The following is a 21,861-nucleotide window of genomic DNA, read 5'->3' as shown; positions in this document are numbered from 1 at the left end:
CAAGAGGTGACTGTGTAGAAAGAGGCAGACCCATGTAAATAAAAACCCAGCTCTGGCATTTGCTAGTAGTGCTGTCTTACCTTCTCCATTGGGAGCTGTATGGATGCTTTGCAATCAGTGAACTCAGCCTTGATGCTGGGCCCCTGAACTTCCGTCACCACGTAATGCAACCGCTGGGACTCCTTCAGCATCTTCCGGTTACTGCCTCCAAACTTTCCCAAAACTCGGTAGGCCACATGGGAGATTGTCTCGGCCGGGTTTCGGAGAGTGCGCCACAATGCCTTGAAGCGGAGAGATTTACTTCATCATTGTTCATTTCCCAAAAAGTACTCACAACAGGAGGGAATTGACTTATACCCGTACATTACAAAAAACACTCACAACAGGGGGGAATTGACTTATTCCCGTACATTACAATTTGGATTACGTTTGAGTCGGAAACTACACAATTAATTCACTTCCGAGCAGAAACAATTCTTCTTACCTGCATGAGCTCAGCCCTGACCGGCTGGATATGGTCATAGAGGAAATCCGGCTGGAGGTTGTCTACACAAAGCTCCAGGGTGCGAAGACCCTGGCTCACTAGGGTCTGGGAACCGTTGAGGGCCGAAACCAACGGATCCATCAGCATGGGCAAGTAGGGCAGAAGAGAACTCAGACGGACTGGAACCGTCAAACACAATTCCACAAAGAGATCCTTCATGTGTTGCTTGTGGAGGCCACTCTGGAGCATATTCAGACCTAAAGTAAGGATATAATAGAAAGGTATTTAGTTTTAAATCCCCCAAAACATGAGACAGCCATGTTTATTGAGCTTCTACCTTGAAGTAAGTTGGGTAGAAGAGGCAAGAACTCTTGGTAAAGAAGATCATGGCTTCCTCCACCAATGGAACGGAAGAGAGCCCGTAGGAACAAGAAGTAGTTGTAAGGCTCCTTAGCGGATTGGGCCAGTTCCATGGAGCTGTTGACTATCTTATGAAGATGTGGCTACGGGAAGAAGAATTATTTTAATGTCATGACGTGGCAAAATAGAAAGATGGCGAATTACTTTGAGCATCTGCTCGTTCTCGGCCGCAAACAGCGAGACGGATCCGAACACCAGTTTGAAGAGCTTGAGGTAGAGATTGGAGAGCTCTACATTGGAGCCCATCTCGGGTAATCTTTCAAGTAGGTACTCCACTAAGATGGTGGCAAAAAGGGCTGATGTTGATAGGTTGGCCAGGAAGGAATTGGCCACAATCTGGAGAAAAAAAATCAATTGAATTCAAGGACAAATTTCTCAGATATGACATATTTCTGGACTATAAGTCGCAGTTAACATGCAAGTCATATTTGGTTTTCCTTTTCATTGTGGACTATTTGGCTTCTAGTGTGTATACCTGCAGTGCATAGTTCTTGGAAATCCTCTCGACCATGTACGGGACCGTGGTTTGAAAAATCTCCTTGAACGTAAGGGGGTTCATCATGGTGAAGACGCCAGCAAAGTGCTCCAGGACCTCCTTCTCTTCCTTCATTCGTACTGCTTGGCAGTTAGCTACCCTGATATACGCTTGTTGGTTATTGGCAACCTGGACCTGGTCATAAGAAAAAAACAAAAAAAACCTTAAGACTTGTACACAGATTCCTATCAATTTTCTCAATCGTTTTTTCATTGTACCTGATAGATGTCCAAAGCCTGCATGGCATACTTGACCAACTTGATGTAGATCTGCGTTTCTTTTGGCTGGAGCTGCTTGTTCGGGATGAACTGGGCCTCTGTTTGAAACATGCAGTGAGATAAACGGACTTCCGAAAAACGCGGGTTTAAGACTGTCTCATTTTGTAGTCGTACCTCCAGGGGCTTTGCATGATGTGATCCCCCACGTGATGGTTTTCACACCACACACCAGCGTTTTGACTAAACTGCGGCAGTCCGACACTTGAAACGTCTGTTTGTCCTCTTTCTCGCCCTGCCGGTCGAGGGCCGCCGCGGGTGGTTGGGGTGCGCTGGGAACGGGCGTAGGGGGTGCGGGTGGGAGTATGGCGGGTGTTGTGGAAGGGGTGGGTGTAGCCGGGACACCGGGAAGGACCCCTGAGGGCTCCACCACGCCCATTTCCGACTGGGGTTTGCATTTCTTGAAGATGGAGACCAGCTGGTAGCGGGCTATGGTGTGGAATTTTAACACAAATACCTATGAAGCAAAGAGAATACAGAAATGTAGCTGGACATTTTATATAAGAAAAGTGAGTAAGTTCTAATCCCTAATCTAAAAAGCCCAAACCTCATTACCTCCAACATCCTCATGAGGATATCCCGCCCATTGCCATTCTCCTGCTCCGACTTAGAGCGAATGCAGTCCACCAGGTTGAGTAACAGCTTACAGGACATAGTCTGAATATTACTAGGGAGCGACTCATCATCGATGTTCTTGGCGAAGAGCTGCACGGCTAAGGACAGATCCGTTAAGGGGAGGTTTTGGCGAACGTGGTGAACCAGGTCGGCGAGAGTGCTGTAGGCCAAAGGTCTGAAAAGAGAGGGGTAAATTATTGGTGGATATGACCAAAAATGGCAAGAGCCAAAGGGTAAATGTTAAAGGCATTCAAAAAATAATGATAATAAGAGTTGTGTGAAGTAACTGTGAAGGAACGACTCCCGTGTGTCTCAGGTTAGAGACGTTTGAAAATTGACCGTTGAAATAAGTGCCCGTGGGAGGGAGGAGTGATGTAGGGGAACGCTACATGACATTTGGACAAGGGGATTTGTGATGGGCTTCGTTAATATGCACCGGACTCCCAACGGTTGGACTCGTCCTCTGCCAACCAAGAGATGATTGAAAGAGAGAAGCGTAACTTACCGAAGAGTCTCTCGAGCCGTGTAGCCGGAGCCAATCAGGATGGATTCGTCAAAAAGTTTATCCATGCAAGGTATGAACTCTGCAACAATAAAAACAAAAACAAATACATTCTCATTACTGTATTATGTGGACTATAAGTCGCGCTTTTTCATAAATACTCCACAAAGTGTGTTTTCCCAGTAAAAACATAATATAAAACTATAAAAATAGTCATGTCAATAATGATAAAACTGAGAAAACAAAACAACAAATTGGAGAGCAAAGAACCACTGCATCCATAAGAGACACCATCTTGGATCCAAGATTTGGATTATATTTAACCTGTATTTCACTATTGTTACTTCAACATTTGTTCTTATTTTTTAACCAAATTAACAACAATACCCTCCCAAAAATGCAACTTATACTTTAAGGTGAATAATATCTAATTTTTAACAACTATATTGTATATTAGTTGACTAATGCGTCTTATACCCCGAAAAATATAAGGATGCATAGATCTACTGTCGAAGAAAAAAATATTTTTGAAAAGAAACAAGATCAAACTATATACACACAAATAATAATAATAATGATCCTTTTTTTTTGCATGCAAATGGACGTACGACTGCGAAGGTCCGTTGTGAGAATGTGCTTGGCGGCGATAAGCAGCTCCTTGCGGAGGTGAGCCGTCTCCGAGGGGCAGTTAGTGAGCAGCTGTAACATGCCCTTTACCATCTGCTGGGAATACTTTCCTACCAGGTCCTGAAAAAGTACACAAATACACACACATATATGATTAGAGTAAGAAGCACACAATCTTGCAAAAAGCCTAAATATGAGTGGGAGGAGTTTACTCTGTGTCTCACTTTAAAAACAAATATTATGTAAGAAAATAAAAATGTTTTTAGTATGTTTAGTACACTAGAGGAACAGTATGAATTCGCCTAAGCTACCATATTCAAAGTGTCGGCATATTTGAGGCCTTTTTTACATCCTATCAAAGACCAACCCTGCAAATTTGAGTTGAATATACTCAAGTATCATCTTTTGTTTCATTCAAAATATATGCTGCAATAATATTCCCTTTATTCATTTTTAGTGTTATGTAGTTATCACCAACCATATTCAGGTTTTCGAACTCGCCCTCTAACTTGAAATGAGAAAAGTTGTCATAGTAATAATAATTTTAAAAATTGTCATAATAAAAATTTGAAGGGTTTTCATAATAATAATAAAAAATGTCATAATAATAACAACAGTTGTCATAATAATAATGAAAAAGTTGTCATAATAATAATAAACAAATTGTTGTAACAATAATAAAATAAACAGGTTGTCATGACAATAATAATAAAAGTTGTCATAAAAATAATAAATAATTGCTTAATAATATTTTTTTATCGTTGCTTACGATTATTTGAAAGTCTGTAAAAAATTTCTTGTTAGCATACCAACTACACATTTTAATGTATCCATCACCAAGAGGTATTCAAATTGATTATTTTTAAACATACCATATTTTTTAAAAACATCCACTACAGTTAACCCATGTCCAATTTTTCCCCCAAACAAAACCCCCCCATAAACACCCCCAAAAACCAAAACCATTCATACCTGATAAATCCGAATAATATAAGCCAGAAACGAAAGCGTTTTGATCTGAGCTGCAATAAAATCCGCATAAAGCTCCTTGTTATAAAGCTTGAGTTGCCTGCAAAAAAACACACAAAAAACTTATTTAGTTAGCTCCAGTAGGTGACAATTAACCAAGTATGAAATGTAGAACTCCATTTTTTCTCCTTCCACTGCTTTTTTCAAGCTTTTTCATTTACGTCTGGCATCTGTTCCTCCCCCTAGAAACTTTCTCCATACCTGCCAGAGAGTCCTCAGGTTTGTTTTCCTTAATTAACTCTGCTCCATTTCCTTTCCCTATTTCCTACTCGGCAATTCTAATACAAGCTCGCACTCAAATTTCACCTCCCGCTAAGCCAATTTCTACTATTTTAACGTCTCTAAATGGAACGAAAGCCGCTTTAGAGACACGTCGGGTGGAAAAAAACGGAAAAAAATAAGCTGCTGGGAAGAAGTAATGTAGAGGAGGTTGTTGGGGATACTATCCTATTAAAAAAGTGTGTCCAATTTGATTGGAAAAGGGGCTATAAAATGAAAATGAATTGACTTGGATTGGGTTACCTGGCTTGTGGAGAAACCTGCAGCATGATGGTACTCATGATGAGGGGTACAAACTCTGACACCACGTTGTGAATGTTCAGTTTGTAGAGCTGCAGGGGAGTAGACACAAAAATGAGTGCAAAAAGTGGGAAAACAAAATGATTGGAATGTAATTAAATAGGAGAGGATTTCATTGGAGGATTCATCTGTACTTGTGGGGAATGGGAATTCATAAACTCGAGGTAACACGCTTCCTAACTTTAATCATGCAAAAAAAATGGAAATGAGTTAAATATAAAGTACTTTGTAACATACCATCTGTCTCCAGTAAGAAAACAAATTTAAGTTTTAAAAAATGCAGTATAGTGGTACCTCGACGTATGACGAATTTGAGATAAGGGTACAATTTTGAGCAAGTGTTTGTCTTGAGATACGAGTGAAATTTTGAGCAAGTATTTAGCTTGAGATAAATTTTGAGCAAGTATTTATCTTGATAAATTTAGAGCAAGTATTTATTTTGTTAAATTTTGAGCAAGTATTTATCTTGAGATACGAGATAAATTTTGAGCGAGTATTTATCTTGAGATAGGAGTACAATTTTGAGCAAGTATTTGTCTTGAGATACGAGATACATTTATCTTGAGATACGAGTAAAATTTTGAGCCAATATTTATCTTGAGAAAGGAGTATAATTTTGAGCAAGTTGTTATTTTGAGATACGAGTCAAATTTAGAGCAAGTTTTTATCTTGATACGAGTATAATTTTGAGCAAGTATTTGTCTTGAGATAGAAGATACATTTTGAGCAAGTATTTATCTTGAGATACGAGTACAATTTTGAGCAATTATTTATCTTGAGATAAATTTTGAGCAAGTATTTATCTTGAGATACGAGCATAATTTTGAACCAATATTTATCTTGAAATACGAGTACAATTTTGAGCAAATATTTATCTTGAGATACGAGTAAAATTTTGCACGCTGCGATGCAAAAAGTCCCCCCAACATACAAGCCCAGCTCCGTAACAAATTAAGCTCATATCTCAAAGTACCACTATATATTCTCCCAATATTCTGCTCCTTTTTAAAGATGTCTCTCACCTGATACATGAGAACCACGATGAGTGGCAGTTCTGCTAACACTTTTAGAGACAAAGATCCTCTTGGGATGATAGTATGCTAGAGGAAAGACAAAAATAAAAATGTTAATGCTTTATGGAAAAAGTCATAATACATATGTAATTTTATGGACTAAATACGATACATATCAACAAAATGGAATAATGTGGAATGGTATCATTCAAGTATACACTTGATGTGTTTTCTGTAGTAATGTTTCAAGTTAAATGTGGAGCTCTGGCACCACCCATTGCTTGAAAGTGGTAAGTGATGAATTTGATAAAATTCATATTTTACCGTTCGTGTTTCACTGTCTTCTCTCTCGGGTGCAGTTTTCACCAAAACTGAGGTGATCATTCCGACCATTTCCGGAGAGGGCACCGTGTTCTCGGCGATCACCTGAGGGTTTTCAAAATAGCGAGCCTAGAGTGCAAAAAGACACACAAAAAGATGTTTTGGTGCGGTATGAAATATTAAAATTAAGAGGTATGAGAAAATGAAAAAGATGGAAAAACACCAAAGAAACTTACGACTACTTTAGGGAGTTCTTTGTAAATCTGCTTGACAAAATCCAGAAAGTGGTGAATCTGAAATAATAATGTTAAAGGTTTAGAACAATATTACGAATATATTTATACATATATGATATATAAAAATGGGAAAATGGCGATATTATTTAATATTATGAATTTCAACTTTCCACTGTGTACAACACTATCATAAAAACAACACTATCATAAAAATACTATTATGAAAGTACAACTATAGTTTGTCCTATTTAATAATTCTACAATATGTTATGAATTTAATATTTGAAAATAGTCCTTAAAATACTCTTATTTTAAAAATGGTGCATATTATGTTTAAGGTTTAGGAATATGATTTTCAATTTCCCACTAGCAAAAACACAAAATACTATTGTACGAGTACAAATATACTTTGTCCTATTTAATATAAAAGAACATAAAATTAAATGATATTATATATTTATTATGAAAAATAGTCCTTTCATTACTCTTATTTTCCCTTGAAAAAAATCCCCAAATAATGCGATAATCACAATAACATTTCCTAATTTTAAAAAGTATAATAACATATTTCATAAATAATAACATATTCTCACCTCCTGTGAAATTTGCGGCCGGAATTGTTTATGCAGTTCAATAATAATCCGAAGACATATCAGGACATTCTCCTCGTTTTCAATCTGAAAGAGAAATTTCAAAACAAAAGCGCTCCAATCAAACTACATCAAAAACTCATTTTATTTTGAATTTCCAAGAAACTTTACCTCCAAGAAGCGAAACATAACCGAGAGGATGTTTTTGGTGTGCTGTCTTAAGTGTTCGTTGGTAGGAATGCGGTGGATGATTTCTAACACCAGCTTCCGCAATTGCTAAGGGGATAAAACATGCTTTTATTTTGAAAATGTACATCTGTAATGCATTACGCATTGACTACTGCTTATCCACAAACCTGTGTTGGCTTTTCTTGTAGAAATTGTACTTCTCCGTCTTGAAGAAAGGTGAGGAAGCGAGGGATTATGTGTTCCAAAAAAGTGGAGTACTGAGGCGAGGATGTTACATTCTGTCAAAATAAAATACAAACAAAAATGTATAAAAGTTATAAACACTGCATTGAAAATATTAGAGTCCAATATCATAGCTATAAGCCAGATAAAAAATATTTTACATAGTATCATATTATATCCAATTAGGCTGGTTTACAAAAAATGTTTTATCTGATTTTTTATTATTTTCAAAAGCCACTTATGAATATTTTTTGCAGAAATGTGAAGTCAGTTTGACAAAAAAATTGCAGTCCCTTAAATAAACTAGGCATTATTTTAGGGTCAAAACAAATAATTAGATTGATGCTAAAATGTATTTATTTTTGACGATTGAAGTCAAATAAATGGATAAAAATCTGTTTTTTTGGGGGGAACTCACCTCAAAGTTCTCACTGACTTCTTGCATCATCTTGAGCTTGGTTTCATCGGCTGAATTTTGACATACAAGTCAATTGTTAATCACATTTTTTGAGAAAAGTTTACCGTAAATGTAGTTGTGTGTCGAGCAGAGATTCTCAGATCTTATCAGTTTAGCTTTCATCGCCAGTTTGTTTAAAAAGGTACACTCACTCATTCACACATACACCCAAACTTTTACCCAAAGATGCACACCCACATGCATGTACCTTTAACTGGACTAAAGCGTATCGCTCTCATCACATCTCCAATGCTACCAAAAAAAATATTGTGGCTAACCCAGGGGTCGGGAACCTCTTTGGCAGAGAGAGTCATAAACAATTCATATTTTCATTTATCAATGAGAATCAATGAGAATCAATGAGAATCTTGGAGAATCATGGAGAATCATGGAGAATCATGGAGAATCATGGAGAATCATGGAGAATCATGGAGAATCATGGAGAATCATGGAGAATCAAGGAGAATCATGGAGAATCATGGAGAATCATGGAGAATCATGGAGAATCATGGAGAATCATGGAGAATCATGGAGAATCATGGAGAATCATGGAGAATCATGGAGAATCATGGAGAATCATGGAGAATCATGGAGAATCATGGAGAATCATGGAGAATCATGGAGAATCATGGAGAATCATGGAGAATCATGGAGAATCATGGAGAATCATGGAGAATCAACATGAATTTTTAGAATCAATGAGAATCAATGAGAATCCAGGAGAATCCAGGAGATTCCAGGAGATTCCAGGAGATTCCAGGAGATTCCAGGAGATTCCAGGAGATTCCAGGAGATTCAATGAGATTCAATGAGATTCAATGAGATGCAATGAGATGCAATGAGATGCAATGAGATGCAATGAGATGCAATGAGATGCAATGAGATTCAATGAGATTCAATGAGATTCAATGAGATGCAATGAGATGCAATGAGAATCAATGAGAATCAATGAGAATCAATGAGAATCAATGAGAATCAATGGGAATCAATGAGAATCAATGAGAATCAATGAGAATCAATGAGAATCAATGAGAATCAATGAGAATCAATGAGAATCAATGAGAATCAATGAGAATCAATGAGAATCAATGAGAATCAATGAGAATCAATGAGAATCAATGAGAATCAATGAGAATCAATGAGAATCAATGAGAATCAATGAGAATCAATGAGAATCAATGAGAATCAATGAGAACCAATGAGAATCAATGAGAATCAATGAGAATCAATGAGAGTATTCATGCAGAAGAGACTAATGGTTAATACCACAGTGTGATGCTCCTATTGGTTTGTTTGGGACTCCGCTCCGTCATCATATTTGAAACTCACAGCCATATGCAACCGCATACGGCTCCCGAGCCATAAGTTCCCCACCCCTGGCCTAACTTTTTCAGTCTAAAAACAACAAATGAAGTGACTTACGTGTGTTGGCATCAGTGAGCGCTGCCACGAATTGCAGGTATTTCTTCATCAGTGTGGTTTGGTCCACCACAGTTGGACTGGGAGCTGGTCCAAAAGCCATTGCGTGCAACTGGGAAGACTGGGACAGGGTTGGGAAAAGCGGTAGATCTCAGTGGGCCCTCATATTTTCATCACTGTTGCAAAGAAAAGACAAAAAAATATGTATTAAACTCAAGAAAGCAGGAAGAAATGTTATAAAATAAAATTACATAGTAATACACAGTAAAATATGGCGTTAACTCGATTATGGACGCGATCAGTGGCCTATATTCAAACATTTGATCCACAATCCTATACATTAAAACGCAATAAAGCTCCAAAAGATGAAAAATAGTGAATCTAAGACTTTATACTTTCTTCAAAGCCATAAATATGACCGATCGCAATGTTTATAAGTGGTTAAATATAACAAATACCTGCAAGGATACCTTCGCGGAACTTTTAGCACAGCATACGACGTGTTCGGGTAAATGCATCAACTATGTGGCACTTTATCGATCGGATATAAATGCTGATTGTGCCAAAATGTTTTTTTAAGCCTGATGACCTATAAATTAGCGTCTAAAAAACAAAAGAGAAACGGATTTTGTCCATCAGTAGGAAGAAAAATGTTTGTATTTTCCCAACGCGTGCACACTATTAAGGAGCATCCAAAAAGATGCATTTAAGACTATCGGAAATAAAAGAATCATGTGATGCAAGCATATCAACACTATAGTAAACAAGTAATAGTCTTACCTAGTCCAACATAAGGAGCGTGCAGCTAGCAAGCAACCGCCGCGCTAGTACTCTTCTTCTTGGGAGCATGGATGTGAACAATATCCTTCCGCGTGTCGTGCACCAATCGTTCAGTTTTAATGTATTTTCACCACAAATGTAAATGTTATGGATGATTTTGTTGGTAATGTATTCTAATTGTGGTAATTTAGTGCATTCCGGGAATGTTATTGAGCAATGAATGCTTTTCTAGTGCAAGCGTAAGGAGACAATTCTTGCAGGAGGGCGGTGTATGACCATCGTTTTCGATGGTCTGTGTTGCGTCTACGGTGGCTGGGAAAAGACAAAACTATATGTGGACGCGAAATTGATCATATCAAATGTATACTTTGTAGTATCAATGTTCTTGTAACAACAATATTAAGTAACATTCTTATACTAATCATAAGAGATTAATGTTTCCAAATTAAAGTGAATTTGCTTTGATTTTAAACATTGAATGGCTCTGAGTGGGATTAATCCATATTTACTTGCATTTTGAGATAAACTTTTGCATATATTTTGAATTATTTTTCCCTGTGTACCCGTGTCACTGTGTACTTAGTGCAACCCTAACCCCAACCAAACCCTCACCCATTAAAATTAGCTTTTTTTGTATGCAAATTGCAATTTAAAACTCCTACCTTTGTTATCTTTCAAAACATTGGGACTATATTTTCTTATTTCCTGTGGTGCTACTTCACTAACAGTGAAAACATTCTTTTAGCAAGGCCAATGGACAAAAAAAATAAAAAATAAAGTGTCTCGGTAACAGCAGGGACAATAATGAAGTCTTGATTTATCTTCCAGTCCATCTGCCCTCATCCTTTCTAGCTGGTGGTCTTTAATTAGCAATTGTCTGTCATTTAAAGCCCTGCTGAGAAGCTACTGAACACAATATTCCTTTAAAAAATGTCACACAATTTGGATGATAATTGACACCATTGCTAAAACATACTGAGAATGTTGTTTTGTCTTTTTATGTGATTAAAAACTGCATTACTCCATCTATAAAAGACGAGTTGCCTGTCCATTAGACTGGTGTTTTTTTGTTGTTGTAACCAGGTGACCACCTTTTTTGTTCATTTTGATCATACATAGAGAGAGAAGTGCACTCTCCAGTATACAGAATGATTCATAATACACTGAAAACCTATTCAGGCAGCTTTTTCCTTTCATGGTGGGCATAAAAAAAGATTTTTGTTTCATGAGAAGCCTAGAATGACCATAATGTATTTTTTTTAATTTATTTTGTGGGCAATGTTGCAAGGAATTGTTTTAGTGCTAGTATTACATATTAAAAAGATTCAGTATTAAACTAGAATTGAGAATTCTTCATTCATTCACCAACTATTCCATTTTTATTGGAATCCATGACAAATAAACCACTTTTTTTGTATGTGAACCATATAAGGATTCTTAGCAATTTGCTAATACATGAGCAAAGTACTTCTAAGTGCATAAATATGATGTTATTGAGGGACTATTTCATTTAGAGATGCTGTTCTGGGCTCAGCAGTTTGTCTTCCAGTCTTCCCACCAGGATTTATTGACCTTTCGCAACCAGGGGAGACAGCTGATGCTAATTGTTGACGTACTGCCATCCTCATTTGTCCTCAGTATCATGCTTTAATAGCTAGAGCGACAAATACTTCAATAAATATTCATATGATAGTACTAACACGTTTTTTTATGTTTTTTAAGCTATCACTATTATTGCCTAAATTCTCACTGTCCTTTATTTCATATTCCAAGAGTTAATCCATTCATTTTCTGAACATGTCATCCTCACAAGGATCCCTGGGGGTGCTGGAGCTAACTTCAAACCCCAAAAGGTGGACATCTTTGAATTGGTAACCATCCAATCAGTTTTTGGTTGTTATTTGTTTCATATTTCTTAAGGTAATTCATTCATTCATTTATTTTCTGAGCTATTTATCCTCACATGGTTTGCAGGGGGTGCTAGAGCCTAAATCCATGATCAGCCAATGTAGGGACAATGTTTTTGGGGATGTACCCATGGAAAACCTACACAAACCTGGAGAAAACATCAAAATTCCACACAAGAGAACCGACCTGGGTTCAAACCCTCAACCCTAGAACTCACAAAAGATTGTTTACTAAATCCATAGAGGTTTTGGGGGTGCTGGAGCCAATCCCAAGATGTCTCCGGACCTGAATCGGTGGTCAGCCAATCCCAGGACCATTCCTGGTCACACTTATACAATTTTATAGTGTCCAATAAGGTTGCCATGCATTTTTTTGGAATGTAGGAGGAAACTGGAGTACCCAGAGGAAACCCACACAGGCCAGGGAACAACATACAAACTCCACAGAGTTAGACATGACCTGGATTTGAACCCATGATGCTAGACATGTGAGGTTGGTGCGCTGTCCAGCATTTGGCGTGCTGAAATGCCTATAATTACTCTTTAACTCAAGGCTAAAAAAGAATAAATGAAAAAATGAAGGTGTGAGCCAAAGGACTCGTGACGTCAAGCTACTACAGCCAATCACAGTCCTTGTGGAGACACCTTTTTGGGGGTAATCCTCTTTCCCTAAAGAGGAAGTGTCAGATCAGGAACAAACACCTTGTTCAGGAATAGTCATCGCTCCGCAAAATAACCCACATTTTCCTACAACGGCTTTTAACTCTTGATATTTCACACATTCATCATCCCTTTTTCCATAATTAACGTTCTATTTCCGAATCTTAACCGTGCGTAAACCCGATTTTGTTTTTATTTACGCATGGCTTGGTAAAGTCTTTAGTCCGTTTTTTTCCGATTTTAAGCGTAAATCAACGTCATTTTCAGGTATGTTTTCTCTTTTAACTACTTTTTTGCTTATGTTATGCACCCCGGGGTGTCGACATCGAGCCAGCGGACAAGCCGATGATGGAAAACGGTATATTTGCCGAGCGGTTCCACTGGTTGGAGACAGCGGGTGTCCGGTGACTCTGTTGCCCGAAATCGGTGCTGTTGGCGGGGGAGGACAGGAAGAGGAGCTCCGTAACACCGTCATGCAGCTCCGGGAGACCATCGTGATGCAGAAAGAGAGTATTTCCAAGCAATTGGTTACTATTAATGAGCTGACAACTAAATTATCCCTCTGTGGGTCAAGTACTGATGATAGAAAGTATGAAAAGGGGGCTTTGTGGGGGGGACAAGTCAAGCAAAATACAATGGGGGACGTGCCAAGGGACCCCAATGATACTGTGGACAATCTGGGGAAAACCATGCAAGGGCTGAAGGACCGGCTGGAGAACTTGGAGGTTAGTGATCAGTTTTTATGTGGAAAAGTTGTTTTTATTCAGAAAATTGATTAGAAACAACCTGAAAATGGAGGTAAATTCAGTATTTTTCATTCGTGTGTCAAAGTGGAGGCCCGGGGGCCAAATCTGGTCCTTCGCATCATTTTTTGTGGTCCGGGAAAGTCAATTATGAGTGTGGACTTTCTGTTTTAGGATGAAATGAAAATGAAGAGTATATATGTATATTAGATTTGCGCATTTTTCCCTTTTTTAATTTAATAATTGTCATTTTTTAATCATTTTTTCTGTGTTTTTGGTTCAAAAATTATTTTAGATCTAAAAATATATTAAAAAGGCTAAAATAAACTTTGTTTTAGATCTATAAAAAGCTGAATATTCAGGGCTTTTATTCCAATCATATGGCAGTAAAAGCTAAAGTTAAAAATCAAATAAAAAAATATATATAATAGATGCAATATGTCAAATTGGATTGTGTAAATTAAAAAAATAGTCACCAGTTCCCTAAAAATAAAAATCTAGGACTGATGCCATAAAACACCTATTACAAATCCAATTTTGAGAGTATAGTACTTAAAGTATTTCATTTTTCCAAAGTCATACTGCCAGATACCCACTAGCAAAATAACAAGTGCTTGAGAAATGGTGCTCCAGCTCTCAATTCTTCCATTTGTAAACAAGTCAGACATGTACTGGGAATCCCGCGGCGCCGTGGAAAGCATCCCCGCCGTCCAACGTCCGAAATCACCTGCGTTCACTTCCTGCTTATCCCTGTTTAGCAACAGCAGCTGCGGGCCAACCTATCTGGCGCGCCGTTTCCCAGCGAGCTCCGCGAATTGCTGCAGCGTCGCTTGGTGGAACTGGAAAAGCAGCTCCTCAGGAAAGTGGACAACCTGGAGGAGGAGAAGAGCGTGCTGACCAACGTCACCGCCGAGTACCAGCTCAAGACGGAAAATACGCTCAACGAGCTGGTGGATAGGATAAGCGAGCTGGAGAAAGGTAAAGTCCGTGGCCACATCCTCCTCTAAAACACATTGAAATTGAATGCGATTTAATGCTTTCTCCACAAAGTGCACAGATAACAACTATAAAACCAACACACAAATAAAGAATCAACAAATAATAACAATAACTAATAAATATGTGCATGGATAATCAAAGAATAAGTTGTCAACAACATAAATAAGTCAGGAAGTGCACAAACAACAACAAATAATAGAACAGATACATAATTAATGAATAAATTATCACTATATAAATTGTTAACATAATAATTTTGGAGTAGTCAAGATATATAAGTAGTCAGCATAATAATTAAGTAGTAGTCAGCATATATAAGTAGTCTGCATAATAGTTAAGTAGTAGTCAACATATATAAGTCGTCTGCATAATAATTAAGTAGTAGTCAACATATATAAGTAGGCAACATATGTAAGTAGGCAACATATATAAGTAGGCAGCATATGTAAGTAGTCAACATATGTAAGTAGCCAGCATATGTAAGTAGGCAGCAAATGTAAGTAGGCAGCATATGTAAGTAGGCAGCATATGTAAGTAGGCAACATATGTAAGTAGGCAACATATATAAGTAGGCAACATATGTAAGTAGGCAACATATGTAAGTAGGCAACATATGTAAGTAGGCAACATATGTAAGTAGGCAACATATGTAAGTAGTCAACATATGTAAGTAGGCAACATATGTAAGTAGGCAACATATGTAAGTAGGCAACATATGTAAGTAGGCACAAGTATTGATGGCATCTCCCTTCCCCAAATGCAGGAGGGGAAGACTACAAGTCCGCCGAGCAGTTCAAGCTCTGTCTCCCCCAGCGTACAAACTACCTGTTTGGCCGCGTGACCGAGAGCCTCCCGGAGATGTACGCCTTCACCCTCTGCATGTGGATCAAGTCCCGCGCCACGCCGGGCATCGGGACGCCCTTCTCCTACGGCGTGCCCGGGCAGGCCAACGAGATTGTGCTGATTGAGTGGGGAAACAACCCCATGGAATTGCTCATCAACGATAAGGTGAGCCATCGCCGCTTCTCCCCGTAAAATGGCCGTTATCGTAACGGGATTTGACGTTCTAGGTAGCGCAACTGCCCTTGGACGTGCGTGACGGAAGGTGGCACCACATCTGCATCAGCTGGACCACCAGGGATGGTCAGTGGGAGGCCTTTCAGGACGGAGAAAAGCAAGGGGGCGGAGACAACTTGGCAGCGTGGCACCCCATTAAACCGGGAGGGGTTATCATCCTGGGCCAAGAGCAGGTATTTTAACATTTACGGCTCTATTTATTGGGTTTTATGTATAAATAACAGGAATTTTATCCATAATCCTTATAAAGAGTTATTCATGGGTGTATGTTAAGATTCTCTCGCTACGTTTGTCCAAACCGTGCAACGTAGAGAGTTGAATTTTTGTATGATGGTCAGAAACGGCTGTCCGGTCCTAATAGATATAAAAAATCTCATACCAAATTCAGCTTGTCGCTAATAATCCGTTAAAACGTCTCCAGGATGTCGTCGGAGGACGCTTTGACGCCGGACAGGCCTTTGTGGGCGAACTGAGTCAAGTCAACGTCTGGGATCGTCTTCTGAAACCAGCTGAGATCCAGTCCATGGCTAACTGCACCTCGTATTTGCCGGGTAACGTGATTTCGTGGCTCGCGGCGAATGTGGAGGTATTTGGGCGGGGGGCCTTTAAGAGACCCTTGGAAATGTGTCAAGAGAGGCTGCCTAATAACTAAGAGTCTGCCTTAGCCACTATGTCCGACCATTTTTGTTTTTTTTCCCTCTTTAAACTGTGAAAAGCTCATGTTGCAAAATAACCGTAAAGTATTTAGCTTCATTTTTTTGGGTGTGGAATGAGTAGATTGTAGATCCACGCCGCCAATCGGACAGAGCCGGACTCGTCCTGACATGTGAGTCGCCGTTGCGTGCCGTCCAAGAGAGAGTCGGATAGGAGATTATCTCCAAGGTCTGGCTAATGTTATGTCTATTGCTTAACGGGGGAAATCGGCTTGGAGCCAAAATCAATCACATGGCGTATCCTGACGTCATTAGTACGGAAAGTCGCTCTTTGGGAGGAATAAAAAGAAATAAAATATCAATAAAAGCGCATTAAGCTTGCTATTAGACGGTCAATTTTAACACAGTGCTTTCCTCCCTTGCCTTTTCCATTGAATTTTGTTCATGGCGGACTGGTTTATTGTTAAAAAACACTGTTATTGTATGGATAGTATTTATTATTGTTAGTATAAGAACAATGGAGGTCTACTTTTAATATACATACATGTGTATGTGTTGTAGTAGTGTAAGTACCTGCAAGTGTTTTATCAAAATGTGTAGCTTTTTTTGCACTTTTATGCTACATAATTGTTCGTGTGGCCTTTGTAGGGACTCAAGTGCCATTTTGTATGTATTTAAAATGTATTTGATATTAAATGTGCAATTTAAAAAGAGATTTGTATTTTTTTGGGGGGTTAAGACTAATAAAATAACTGCTTATCAATGCTAAAATATTAGTGTTGCACAAAGTAGCTATTTTTCTTTTAAAAAAAAAATTCAGGGTATTTTCTAGGGAACAGGTTGAGGAAATTTCTAAGCTTATTTGTGGTGAGTCATAGAATCGGAAAATAAAGGACTGTGTTTAAGCATATGGCTCACCCACGCGTTTACGCTGTGTTTAAATTCATTAGTTAGTGGTAAATGTCAGGTACAATAAGATACGTGGGTGTGACATAAGTAGTATATATCGTCAGCTGAGTGGGATCTTTTAAGTGAGCTGACCTGGCTTCAGGACGACAGCAGGTGGCACGGGTGGCATTAGCGACGCTTAAAAGAAGGAGAGGCCAAAAGGTCAACGGTGGCATGGCTTGATGGTGGTGGTTGTGCGGGTTCTTTTTAGCAATAAAATAGTTAATTTGGGTTTGATTTACTTGTATAAACTGGATTTTATTGGGTTTTTTTTGTAGTTAGTGGTTGATATATGCAGTAATACCTCGGTTATTGCGGTTTATGTGGATCAGGTAGGGTAGTGATAAGCAAAAAATAGCGAAAAAGGGTCATTCCAATTTAAAAAAATATATTTATATATATATTTTTTTTACTATAGGAAAGGGGAGTGGCTTCCACGTTTCAGCATGGATTTTTACATTTTTATGAACTTACAAAAACATTTAAATTAAGAAAAAAAATTTATCCCAGCAAAAAACAGCGATATCGTAAAACGGCGATATTTGAGGGATTACTGTACTAGAAAATCGTCTCTAATTAAAAAAAAAAAACCTGAACCCTCTATGACAACACTAATGAGGATTGATAGACTTTTTAAAGGCATGACGTTACCACAGATGAGATGTGTCAGTGTCTAATTAATGTTTCAATCAATTTGGATGCAAATCATTGGTGCGAAATAATATTGACAATTAAATGCGTTCAGTTGGAAAATGAAGTGTTTTAGTCAGTTCTAACCGAAAAGCTATTAAATTGTTCGTTAGATAAATTGTAGTTTTAGTTGAAGTACTTTAACATGAATATTTAATGACCATTAGACATAAAGACAGTAAAATTGAAGTGTTTTAGACTAAACATACAGTAGCATACGGAATAACTACTTAGGCTACTTTAACACTCGGTACAAGTGGAGGTCAAGGTTGAAGATTACCTTAGCAACAAGCGACCAGCAGCTCCCCCGCTGTGTCTCCATCAGGACATGCTCATTAAGAATGTCAGCATAATTAATGAGCGAGGACAAGCTGTCATTAGAATGTCGCTTGAATAATTGCGCCATTTTTCATCACAGCTGGCAAACTATCCTCAATTAAAATCATAAATATTCTTTTCTTATTATCAATGACCTTTTATTATATTTTTTAACAATTATCGTTCGTTTTTCGTGTCATCAAATCGACATTTACAAGGAATGCTAATCTTTCCGTTTTATTTGCAAAACAAATGCAAAAATACAAACAATTACAATATTAAAACAGATTTTACTGATCAATAGCTACATTTTTTTAACACAGAGTGCATTATAAGCCACCTTTTTGATAATTAATAATTCATAAGCTTCAGCTTGAGCACTGTGGGTTGCTAATTAATTGTTTTTTTACACAAATAATGTCATAGATACACGATTTTGTCATCATTAGGAATATTGCATTGAATTGAATATGTACCTTGAAATATGTACATTATATCAAAAACAATTTAGCATATTTTGAAGATCTAATTCCGCCTTATTAACGAACTTTTTGAGAATATACTTAAGTGTAGTACTGCATCCCATTGGGCACCCACAATGGTTCTTTCTCTTCTTTTTCAACACGTGATACGTTGAAAAGTATTCTGCCCTGGCCATTTGTGGGTTTTTTGAGGAACATAGCATTGCTGGAAACTGTGAGCTAAAAACATGAACAAAAATGGTTTTTAGGGAATTATTTCAGATAAAATGTATGGTCTAATTCATCCCATAGGTTCTAAAATATTGAAAATATCTGTAAAATGTGTTGAATGTAGTGTATTGTTATGAGTATTGAAAATCACTTGGGTTTTTTGGTGCAAAATTTTTTGGTTGTCGTACCTGAGATCTGTTGTGGTATCGAGGATGACAAGCAATGACCGTAATGAAGGAGAATGTTGTCACCAAAATGGCGGCGCAGGACAGGATGAAGAACATATTTGTGTTGTCTGGAATTAAAAAAACAACATATAATAATCGGTGAAGAATTTCAACAGTTTCACCCATCGACTGTTGTTCCTCAACTGTATTTTTTGTCTAAAAATGGTAAGCTTTGGCACAATCGCTAATCAATTGAGTGAAGATAACGTTTGGAGGCGTGTTAGATTTTTGTCGGCGATATGGACGCATTCCTTCGTTTTGGATTGGTCGTTTCTACCTCTGGAATTTATGCAGAAAATTGAGCCTTTTATCCAAAACACCTCGTGACATAGCAAAACATTGGAAATCCCACCCTTTTCCATGACCTCTTACTACAAAAAATGTACAAAATAAATCTATATTGTTATTTTAAATCCATCAATTATGACTAACATTTCAGTTAATCCCATAACTAGCACATAAAACAAGGATTTATTAACTTTCCTCTTGAAATCGGAAATTTGTCATTATGCGAAACACTACCACTTTTGACCACAAGTGTCGCTAAAGTCACAGAAAAAATCAACGCAATACCGAATCAAAAAAAACTACATATAGCCAATTGACACTGACATTATTTTAATTTTTAGCGACCAAAACTTAGTAATTTGCTGTTGTTTTGCAAAAAAACACTACCACTTTTGACCACAAGTGTCGCTAGAGTCACAGAAAACAATCTCCGCAATACCACATCTAAAAAAAACTATAGACAATTGATATTTTGACCACTTTTTTATCATTTTAGCGACTCAAATTTAGTAAAAATACCCTACTTTCATCCAAGAAAGATCTTTTCTTATAGACAAGTGTTATCATTATCGTTAAATTCTTCAAAAATGTATTTTTCCCCCTAAAACGTGCATGTGTGTGGGTTTTACTCACTATTTTTCCTAACAAAAAGACTGAAGGAGGTCTCCAGCTTGCTGACATCATTGCGTACACTGATGTCCAAGCAGTGAACACCGGCTGAAGTGAAAGTATGGTTGAGCCACAGGGTGTTCTCATACAACATGGTCAGGGTACAACCCCCGGTTGTGTCGGGTACGCAGTTGGGGATGAAGCTCCAGCACACCCACATTGGCGGACTGGGAGAAATAATAATAATAATACATAACTTAGTTTTTTCTTCCGAGTTGAAATAAGACGACGAGACATAAACTTACTGTACCTCCCATCCACATGGAAAGATAGACCAGTGTTTTTGGACATCTCATAATCCGAAGGGCCTTTTAACTCAATACTTTTGATGGCATCTGGAAATGTAGTAATAATTTTCCAAAAAATAATTAATGTGTAGAGAGAGTGACTTCATACACAAATTTCTGATTTTTAGTCGTATTTGACCAAATATTTGATACAGTTTTGTGTAATATAGTAGTATTTTGTTTCCCTGATCTCTTAAAAATGATTTTCAGACATATTTTTCCTGATAATTTTTTAAAAAGTATTTTTTAGACATGATTTTTTTCTCTGATCATTTAAAAATGATTTTTCAGACATTATATTGTTCCCTAATCATTAAAAAATGATATTTCAGACAACATATTTTCCCCCGATACTTAAAAAAAGATTTTTTAGACATTATATTTTTCATTTTGGCTCATTTTTTGGTTCCCCCAAGCCCAAAATTTAATATAATTGTAATTTTCTGGCCTTAAAGAATTAAGACCCCAATTAGCATTAATGCCATTGAACAAAGTATAAATAATTTCAATTATTTTTTAGTACAACTGTTATTAACTCCAACATATTCCAAAAACAATACAAACCAAGTACTTGAATATCCTTGGAGTAAATCCCAGTTAACGGCGGTTCATATTGAGCGACATGAACCCCAATTTTCAGCCGAAGTGTGTAATTCCCAGATGCGCCATAGTGGTATCGAACAACGGGCTCAGTCCCTTGAATCACCTCTCTAAAAACCACCAAATAAAAACAAGGTTGCTTTTCTAACCCAGACCAACGAAAAATTAGAGGGAACATTCGTTAAAGGGTTCGTACCCGTTTCCTAAATCCCACGTGAAGCTGAAATTCGCCATGGTGAAATTCCGATGTGGATCAGAGAGTTCAAATGTAGTCTGGGTTGGGATATCCGTTGCCAATTCTCCGGTATTCCTTACGTAAGTGGCGTTTCCGTCCATTTGGTGGAAAATTAACTTACCGGCTATGTTTTCTGTTTGAACAAAAACATGATATGTTTTTAAGGTACGCTTAAAACAGTTAAAAATCAACGTACCCAAATCGGTGAAAGGTTCGGGAGACTCTGCCACACCCAGGAATAACCGTAGAATGAGGAATAACAGTCTTCTGGAATAGTAAAATCCAGTTAAAGGAATATATAAAACATATACAATGGATAAGAGTTTACCTCTCCATGTTTGGTGAGCTGGAAAATAAAGTATTCCCATGAAATACTACTGAGAGAAGAGACAAAGTACATATGAGTCTTTGGTAGATATTCCCAACAGCCAATCAGATACGCTGGACAGAAGCTTGAAATTGCTACCATGAGTTGCATGTCATGTGTTCTTTGCAGTAAGTATGACAATTTTGACATAAAAGTTAAAGTTAGAGTATTTATTTAATGAAGTTTTTTCCCTGATAAGGTTTGTAGG

At 37.6% G+C, this 21,861-nt stretch overlaps 3 protein-coding genes and 1 long non-coding RNA gene across 5 annotated transcripts in view; 2 read left to right on the top strand and 2 right to left on the bottom strand.

Annotated features, from left to right (window-relative positions):
* trrap (transformation/transcription domain-associated protein) overlaps window positions 1–10,173 on the bottom strand; it is a 57,161-nt gene extending 46,988 nt beyond the window's left edge. Inside the window, exons 1-21 of one of the 2 annotated variants that reach the window (XM_077738792.1) lie at window positions 9,972–10,173; window positions 9,517–9,689; window positions 8,056–8,105; window positions 7,583–7,693; window positions 7,398–7,502; window positions 7,230–7,313; window positions 6,637–6,693; window positions 6,404–6,529; window positions 6,089–6,166; window positions 5,010–5,098; window positions 4,431–4,527; window positions 3,440–3,578; window positions 2,835–2,913; window positions 2,270–2,504; window positions 1,832–2,171; window positions 1,658–1,755; window positions 1,380–1,574; window positions 1,049–1,240; window positions 822–987; window positions 485–741; window positions 81–281 (exon numbers count right to left, since the gene is read on the bottom strand). In XM_077738792.1, coding sequence (XP_077594918.1) covers window positions 81–281; window positions 485–741; window positions 822–987; window positions 1,049–1,240; window positions 1,380–1,574; window positions 1,658–1,755; window positions 1,832–2,171; window positions 2,270–2,504; window positions 2,835–2,913; window positions 3,440–3,578; window positions 4,431–4,527; window positions 5,010–5,098; window positions 6,089–6,166; window positions 6,404–6,529; window positions 6,637–6,693; window positions 7,230–7,313; window positions 7,398–7,502; window positions 7,583–7,693; window positions 8,056–8,105; window positions 9,517–9,616 — 2,799 coding nt within the window. In that variant the 5' untranslated portion in view covers window positions 9,617–9,689; window positions 9,972–10,173. The remainder of the gene's footprint in view (window positions 1–80; window positions 282–484; window positions 742–821; window positions 988–1,048; window positions 1,241–1,379; window positions 1,575–1,657; window positions 1,756–1,831; window positions 2,172–2,269; window positions 2,505–2,834; window positions 2,914–3,439; window positions 3,579–4,430; window positions 4,528–5,009; window positions 5,099–6,088; window positions 6,167–6,403; window positions 6,530–6,636; window positions 6,694–7,229; window positions 7,314–7,397; window positions 7,503–7,582; window positions 7,694–8,055; window positions 8,106–9,516; window positions 9,690–9,971) is intronic. The other variant, XM_077738793.1, reaches the window with a different exon arrangement.
* Window positions 2,283–4,695, top strand: LOC144211487 (uncharacterized). The gene is made up of 3 exons (XR_013329612.1): window positions 2,283–2,904; window positions 3,450–3,575; window positions 4,674–4,695. It is a non-coding gene; the product is annotated as an uncharacterized LOC144211487 (long non-coding RNA).
* Window positions 10,174–12,876: 2,703 nt separating the features above from the next.
* nptx2b (neuronal pentraxin IIb) lies at window positions 12,877–17,027 on the top strand. The gene is made up of 5 exons (XM_077739676.1): window positions 12,877–13,585; window positions 14,362–14,581; window positions 15,366–15,610; window positions 15,673–15,852; window positions 16,101–17,027. Exons 1-5 carry the CDS (start codon window positions 13,130–13,132, stop codon window positions 16,329–16,331), a joined length of 1,332 nt encoding a protein of 443 aa, XP_077595802.1. The 5' UTR covers window positions 12,877–13,129; the 3' UTR covers window positions 16,332–17,027.
* Window positions 17,028–18,595: 1,568 nt separating this feature from the next.
* tmem130 (transmembrane protein 130) lies at window positions 18,596–21,729 on the bottom strand. Its single transcript, XM_077739372.1, has 8 exons — window positions 21,615–21,729; window positions 21,483–21,553; window positions 21,248–21,419; window positions 21,016–21,161; window positions 20,415–20,499; window positions 20,129–20,331; window positions 19,169–19,275; window positions 18,596–18,989 (listed from the first exon to the last, which is right to left on the bottom strand). Exons 1-8 carry the CDS (start codon window positions 21,620–21,622, stop codon window positions 18,852–18,854), a joined length of 930 nt encoding a protein of 309 aa, XP_077595498.1. The 5' UTR covers window positions 21,623–21,729; the 3' UTR covers window positions 18,596–18,851.
* Window positions 21,730–21,861: the final 132 nt, after the last annotated feature.

The sequence above is a fragment of the Stigmatopora nigra genome, chromosome 18, assembly GCF_051989575.1.
Source record: "Stigmatopora nigra isolate UIUO_SnigA chromosome 18, RoL_Snig_1.1, whole genome shotgun sequence".
NCBI classification, from domain to species: Eukaryota; Metazoa; Chordata; class Actinopteri; order Syngnathiformes; family Syngnathidae; genus Stigmatopora; species Stigmatopora nigra.
This window is presented reverse-complemented; position numbering and strand designations above follow the sequence as displayed.

Excerpts from the sequence above, each read along its gene's own strand:
- tmem130 (XM_077739372.1), bottom strand. Across the intron at positions 21,420-21,482 it reads CGAACCTTTCACCGATTTGG|AAAACATAGCCGGTAAGTTA; the intron begins GTACGTTGATTT and ends TTGTTCAAACAG. Across the intron at positions 18,990-19,168 it reads GATACCACAACAGATCTCAG|CTCACAGTTTCCAGCAATGC; the intron begins GTACGACAACCA and ends TCATGTTTTTAG.
- nptx2b (XM_077739676.1), top strand. The coding sequence starts at position 13,130 with ATGTTTTCTCTTTTAACTACTTTTTTGCTTATGTTATGCACCCCGGGG. Across the intron at positions 13,586-14,361 it reads ACCGGCTGGAGAACTTGGAG|CAACAGCAGCTGCGGGCCAA; the intron begins GTTAGTGATCAG and ends ATCCCTGTTTAG. Across the intron at positions 15,853-16,100 it reads TCATCCTGGGCCAAGAGCAG|GATGTCGTCGGAGGACGCTT; the intron begins GTATTTTAACAT and ends AAACGTCTCCAG.